General features: G+C 29.9%; 1 protein-coding gene across 1 annotated transcript; it reads right to left on the minus strand.

The window, feature by feature from the left end:
* Positions 1-3,251: 3,251 nt before the first annotated feature.
* Positions 3,252-6,870, minus strand: LOC101261941 (transcription factor MYBS3-like). Its single transcript, XM_004245060.5, has 3 exons — positions 6,402-6,870; positions 4,440-4,636; positions 3,252-3,677 (listed from the first exon to the last, which is right to left on the minus strand). Exons 1-3 carry the CDS (start codon positions 6,694-6,696, stop codon positions 3,360-3,362), a joined length of 810 nt encoding a protein of 269 aa, XP_004245108.1. The 5' UTR covers positions 6,697-6,870; the 3' UTR covers positions 3,252-3,359.
* Between the last annotated feature and the right edge of the window lie 219 nt (positions 6,871-7,089).

The raw sequence follows: 7,089 nt of genomic DNA on the forward strand, positions 1-7,089 counted from the left end.
GTGATGTTGTTCTTTACTTCACCTATTAGCTTAATATGGTAGTTAGCTCACGCCAGAAACCAACCAATATAAACGGCAAAAAGGAAAATCAGAAACTAGTGAGGTTTGCTTCCTTGTAGCTTATTATGGTAGAATGGTAGTTATACCGGTTAGTAAATAGCTTTTGGGGAAAAAGTATTGATGCTGTGATATTTAAGTTTGACGAAATTATGTCACAATTGTTCAATACTCAAGTTTGCATGGTAAGTGCAGAGCATTTGCAATCTTCCATTTTCAACACTATAATCAAGTGCATTTACCTCCTGGTTATCCTAGCTACTAGAGCTGTATTAATCTTTATACGGGTGAAGTGTCAAATGTATTTGGAAATGAGAGTCTTTAGATGCAGTGGTTGCATTTGCCAACAAAATTTCACGTAAAAGTTGTTGAAAGCTACTGTTCTCACATTTGATTAGATGCACGGATATATTATGCAGAGGTGATCTCTGCTTCTTTTATTCATATTTTTTCTCTTTGAAATTATCTACTAATTTAGTAGAGGGTAAAATGCAGATTTCTTGTTATTGTTTGAACTTCTGTGAGTACATATTATGTTGACTTCACATTGTTTTCTTTCCACCATATTTTCCATGTAATTCAGAAGAATGATGTAACTAAGCTGGTAGCCACTCTGTTTTTCTAAGGTTTACTTTGTCATTTATTGTTTTCTTCTCGACTAATTTTGTATGTATTCATTCAATCCATCTTTTTTTTTTTTGTGAATTAAGAAAGGTTTTAGTAAACAATGTATTTATATATTCTTATAGGAAAAGGGTAAAAGAAATAGGGAAAATATCATAAAACAAGCTATTATAGAAAGCATATTGAAAACTCTATCTATGCCTCTTTTCTGCAAAAACTGATTTGGTTATTTCTGAGATTTTTTTAAAAAAAACAGAACACAGCGATTTTCTCGCTATTCACACTGAAGTCGGTTTGTTGGTTCTTCAAAGTGACTCATTTCTTTAAAATTTGATTCTATATATCCATAATTGACAATGAATGTCAAATATTTTAGTGTTGTGGGTGGCATTTTGGGCACTGAAAATACGAAAATAGTTGCATCAGTTATATAATTGATGGTGTTGTGATGAAGGAGTATGGAGATTTGATTGAATCAATTTCAAAGCATTAAGTACCCGAATGATGAAAGTGACAAGCCTGGCTAATCGATGATAAATTCAACCACTTGCACACTTTCTTGCAAGCACGAAATTGTATATCGTGGCTAATGTGAGTTTGAAGATTGGGAAGAACCTTAGAATAAAAGCTTATTGGAAGTGTGACAATAATAATTTCAAGTGGCCTTAGCCCTTACATATGGGGCCTGATTTTAAAAGACTATATCTTCATCAACATGTAAATGTTGCATCAAAAGTTATGCTGATTTACGTTGGAGGTTGTAGAATTAAGCCTATGCATGAACAAACAAATTGAAGTTTTATTTCACTTGGAATGACAGTCCCCTCAGGCTCTCAAGGAGATTGTCAAGGTTGCCATTAATCAGGAGGTGCTTGAATTGATTCTTCTCCGGTTATATATAGTTATTCATGCATGCTACAAGCTTCAAATTTTAACTTGATGCCCCGGCCTCTCACCGCTAACCGCCTTTGGTCCCAAATCTTTGGTGTTGCTTTTTCCAATATACGTTGGTTACATTTCTTTATGTTATTTGTACCAGTAACCGGTTTATGGATGAATGCTCTAGGAGTAGTCGGTCTAGCGCTGAACCTACGTGCCTATGACTTCGTTTCTCAGGAAATTCGCGCAGCGGAAGATCCTGAATTTGAGACTTTCTACACCTAAAATATTCTCTTAAACGAAGGTATTCGCGCTTGGATGGCGGCTCAAGATCAGCCTCATGAAAACCTTATATTCCCTGAGGAGGTTCTACCACGTGGAAAGGCTCTTTAATGGAACTTTAGCCTTAGTTGGTCGTGACCAAGAAAGCACTGGTTTCGCTTCCTCTCTTAAAATTCCAGTTTTCATATCACTTGATACATACAAGCCCTCCTTGAGTTGTTCATGTGTATATATATTTGAAATGTCAAGATTAATAGATTAGTGCCTAGTCTAACTAACTAAACGGATCAGTTCCCAGTGTAACTAATAAACTCCTAATATAACCAACTATATCTAAGAAATGTTATGTCATTTTTTCTTTTATTTAAAGTACAGGCAACGTTTCCATGTCCCCCTCCTAATTATTTTACTTATATATATATTAAGCTCATAGTCTAATGATGATGGCTCGAATAAATAAATAAAAGATGTTGCTAGAATTGGGATCTCTTTCAAAGAGAAAAAGCTTAAATATCTGGATTTGCAGGCCAATGAGATCACATTGAGTCGTTTTTTAAAGTTTAGTAGACTTCCTATCTACTCCTCCAGCAAAGACACTACAGGACTCTAATAATAATTTGATCACAATACATCAGCAAGCATTATATTATATTGCATCTTAAAGATTACGTTCATAAGAACAATATATATACTCACTCCATTGTTATTTATATAATTGAGATTCAAACATGCGGATACTTTAAGTTTGCGTGTCTTCGCTCTTTCAAGGCCCCTGAAAGACCGAAACCATTAGGCTACATTGTATTATTATGTGAAGAGAGTCCAAAATATGTTATTTTATCATTGTACTTGTATATACGTGTATAATTTTCTGACGAAATGGACACCCTGACATGAGTGTAGCTACGCCCCTATTCAAGACTAACAACTCTCAAGGGTAAAATGGGAAGAACGGTATCGATTATATATGCATTGATTTTGTGATTTGACAAATATCAAGGAACATCTATTTTTTAATAAGGACGACATATAAACAGAAACGGAGGAAATATTGCTTTTTAAGTCCTCAAATGGAGGTTCATTTTGATTTTAGGAACATTATTACTACGTAAGAGCCCTACTAATGGTGTTAGAAATTAGTCATAAGCTTGACATACACAAAAAATGAGGACATCTAAAATTGGAAAAAAAAAACAAAAAAATATAGTAAGTGATATTATGCTTAGTAGGATATGATGTAATCTTACATGAAAAGTACAGCAAAACATTAACCTTAGACAAATCATTACAATTGTTTATGGAAATTTATTTATGTCTTTCATCAGTGATGGAACAATAAAATTTTTAAAATGGAATAGAAAAAATGTATTTATGAGGGGACCAAGGGTGAATGATGCTGGTAGTCCATATTAATAAATGATTATTTTTATAGACATCTACTTAGTTTAATTAATTTCCTACACTTGTTATAGTATATATATAGTAAATATAAGCAGAATCTTTCTAATTATTTTAACTCAAACAACAGTAATTGTAGTTCCAGTAAGAAGAGCAGTACTTTTTGTTGTTGGAACAGCAAGTGTGAGCTCAAGGTCTGGCAGTGGTGAATCTTGAACTGAAATATCATGACTTGTAAAAGTTGTTGAATTAATAAATGTAAAATTGTTGGAAAATTGTTGACTACTTGACTTTGAATCTTTGCTTGATGAAGTTGTATTGAAATTTATCATGGAAATATTTGTATCCTCTGGCTGTGTGTGTGACTTGTCACATGAAATATTTGTCTTGATAACCATTTTATCAAATAGCAACATAGTTGATTTATCCATGCCAACCTGGTAGATATATATATTAGGTTATAATTACAAAAGAGTAAAAAATGAAGTTGTAATTACTAGCTAGTTGAATTTAAAAGAGAGGCTAATATAAAAAGAATATAGGAAACTATAGATTAATAGAAAATTAGAGTTGTTTAATTTATAAAATATGAAAAGTTGAATTATTCAAAATCAAAGTTTTCTCTAGTCACCAACCTGAAATTTAGTAGTCTGATTGATTTGATTTTATGTTGAATATGATATATAAAGGTGAAGAGTTTCTATGCAAGAAGTATCTTTAGAATTTGAAATCAAAAACTTTGACTAAATTAAGAGAGATTTAGTGAAGATACACATTTAAATTTGATGTGAATTATAATTTTTGTCTTTAACCCGCTTAATACTGAAAAATCCCGAGGCTCGACTAACTGAACTTTAAAATGCCCCTCATTTGTGCATCTAACGAACTAACATGTTTTGCTCGTCGTCCAGCTGGACATTTCACACACAAATAAGGTTGATATCACTTGCTATGTCATGTGACAGATGAGAGGTATTTTAAGTTCATTTAGCCAAGCCTGGGTTATATTTTAAGAACTAGTCATGGTTCAGAAACAAAAGTAATAATTCACACTAAGTTTGAAAATATCTTCACCACTTTTTTGTAAAATTAAAAGTAAAAGAGATATCCATTATGTCACCAAACTTTTTGATGGTCATATTTGAAAAAAAAAATTTAGGCATGATAAAAGAAGATAAATATATATATCTATCAAGTACCTTGTCAAAGAGACTCCTTCGACGTTTCTTTTTACTTAGAGAATTTTGTCTAAGAAAATACTTTTGAGCATGACTTGCGACTTGTGTTGGTGTCCTTGTGGTGACAAAGTTGCTAGAAATGCCTCTCCAGTCTCCTTTACCAAGTTTTTCCAATCCAACTAGAAATATCCTGTGTTCTTCCTCTGTCCATGCAACTCCTAAAAAAAATTTCCACAAAATATATTACTTGGAAAATGTTGTATAACAAGTTTGAATAATTGAATCAATAATAATTTGAAAAGTATGAAATGAATAGAACTCCATACACATACTTACTATTTGTTTAAAAACTGTTTACAAAAGATATTTATTCAATCATATCAAACTCTAATAATCCATAATAGTGGATCGTTGGAGCTTTTTCTATAGTTCATAATAGATGAATTATTTAAGTTTAAGAGAATTATTGGGATACAACTAATATTTTATTATTTTTATTTACATGTCGACCTTATTAATAATAGATATTTCGTATTTTTTATTTCACAAAATCAATATATAAATAATATTATTTTTTCTATTTTATCCTTGAGAGTTATTAGCCTTGAAATTATGAATTAGATCAACATTGGAAAATTAAATTATTAATTCATGTCCATTGGTCACAGTTCAATTAATCATAATGAATTAATTATTGAAAACTTGTCTTCAAAAGAATACTAAATAAAGATAAAATAGCAAACTTATCTAGTTTCTTAAGAGACGTGAAATATGAAATAGTAACGTATAAATAGTTGGAAGAAAGTATTATTGGATGAAATACATTAATGAGTATGACAATTCTTTTTTACATCTTCTAAAATATATTACTTAAGGAGCCAAGCACGATTCCCACTAGATCAATTGGCATTTTTAAGAAAAAAAAAACAATCAGCAATTTATCACGTGTCACTTGATAGTATTTCCTTTAATATAATAATATGATTTAGTACTCATTATTATATATTATTTATTTATTTATTTATCATTTTACTAGTGCTGGTATTACTTGTTTTGTTCATATAAACTTCAATTGAAGAAAGAAGCCACATAACCAAGTTGCAACTCTTAACTAATAACAGTACACAACTATTGTTTTTTAATTGAGAGTGGCCTTTACTTACCATTTTCGTTGTCGAAGAACATTAAAATCAAGGATAAAAAAATAATATTTGAAATAATAATTATTAGTTAATAGAAATCAATTTCTTCAATTCACTTTTGATTTAGAAGAAAAAAACATTAACATGTTAGGAATTATGTATTCCTCTCGGAGTTTCAATGTGAGTTTCGAATACCGGATGAAAAATTAAAAAAAAAAAAAAAAAGAAATACCTAAACATCAGATCTATATACTAATGACAGTAGATTTATAGCTAAACCACAAAAAAATTATGCTAATCTTATTTAGCTACGAACTAGCACAGGATTATTAAAAAAATTCAATTAAGCTTAGTTTACGATAAATTTCGTAGCTAATTTTATATTTTCTAAAAAGTGATATATATATATATATATATATATATATATATATATATATATATATTTCCAGTTGCAATTCCTTATACTCACAAGTTTTCTTATAATAAAACAGAAATTATAATAATTATATAAAAAGTTATTGAAACTCGTGAAAGAAGATCAAGTAATAAAATAATTACATAAAAGAAATTTCTCATAAATTAAATCCATATTTCCCTCAAAAAAAAAAGAAAAAAAAAAGGAGAAATCTTTACAAAAGTTTCATAAAGTAGTTGTTCATCTAGAGATAAAAATAGTATATAGAGCAACCCCAAAATCCAAACTCTATAAGCTTTCTGAAATTTAATTAAAATAGTTGGTGTCTAGACTCTAGATGAATTATAATGAAATATTTGAAGTAAATTAAACAAGGAAATAAAATAAAAAATATTACATAGTATGTAATTATAAAATAACACTAACCTTTTTTCTTATATGAAGAAGCTCTTCCAACATCAGAAAGATAACCATTTGAGATATCACAATAACTAAACTTAGATGCAGCCATTGAGGATGAAGTTTTCGACGAATTCGAAAGGCAATCAACACTAAAACTCTTCTTCATCCATGAACAAGGTACTTCAAGTTTCACACCAAAAAGTTTCATCATACCAATAGTTTTTGGATCTTCATCATAAATTATTTTTTCATCTTTATGAGTTTTGCAAGTTCTTGAATTGTGACCTGTTATACCACAGTGTGAACATTTTCTCCCCATTTATTAATTTGATGATATGAAATCTCAAAAATTAAGAGAGAGGACAGAGCTTTTTTTTTTTTTTTTTGTATATGAATATGAAGTAGTGGGGGATAAACACTGAATTATAGATAGAATTATTTAAATTAACTATTCTTAATTTATTGCATATTTTCCAACCATGTTTTAATTAATGAAAAATTGAAACTAGGGTTGACCCTCTTTCTCTTTTTCTTTTTCTCTCACTATGGTCAAGGATAAAAAGCTTATTTAATAATTAGACTATAGTATACAGTACTTTTATTAGTACCATGTGGGAATCTACTATGGTTTGTACAACTTTTACCAAGGATATTTTTATGAGACACGGGTATATGACGTTTTGAGGTAATACACTCTTTTTACTGAAGTTTG

Source organism: Solanum lycopersicum, chromosome 8 (genome assembly GCF_036512215.1).
Source record: "Solanum lycopersicum chromosome 8, SLM_r2.1".
Classification (NCBI taxonomy): domain Eukaryota; kingdom Viridiplantae; phylum Streptophyta; class Magnoliopsida; order Solanales; family Solanaceae; genus Solanum; species Solanum lycopersicum.

What these genes read in the sequence shown, in the direction of transcription:
- LOC101261941 (XM_004245060.5), bottom strand. Translation starts at nt 6,696, where the DNA reads ATGGGGAGAAAATGTTCACACTGTGGTATAACAGGTCACAATTCAAGA. An exon ending in TTCTTCATATAAGAAAAAAG is followed by an intron (nt 4,637 to 6,401) that starts GTTAGTGTTATT and finishes AATTTTTTTTAG; the next exon opens with GAGTTGCATGGACAGAGGAA. An exon ending in GAAGGAGTCTCTTTGACAAG is followed by an intron (nt 3,678 to 4,439) that starts GTACTTGATAGA and finishes TATATCTACCAG; the next exon opens with GTTGGCATGGATAAATCAAC.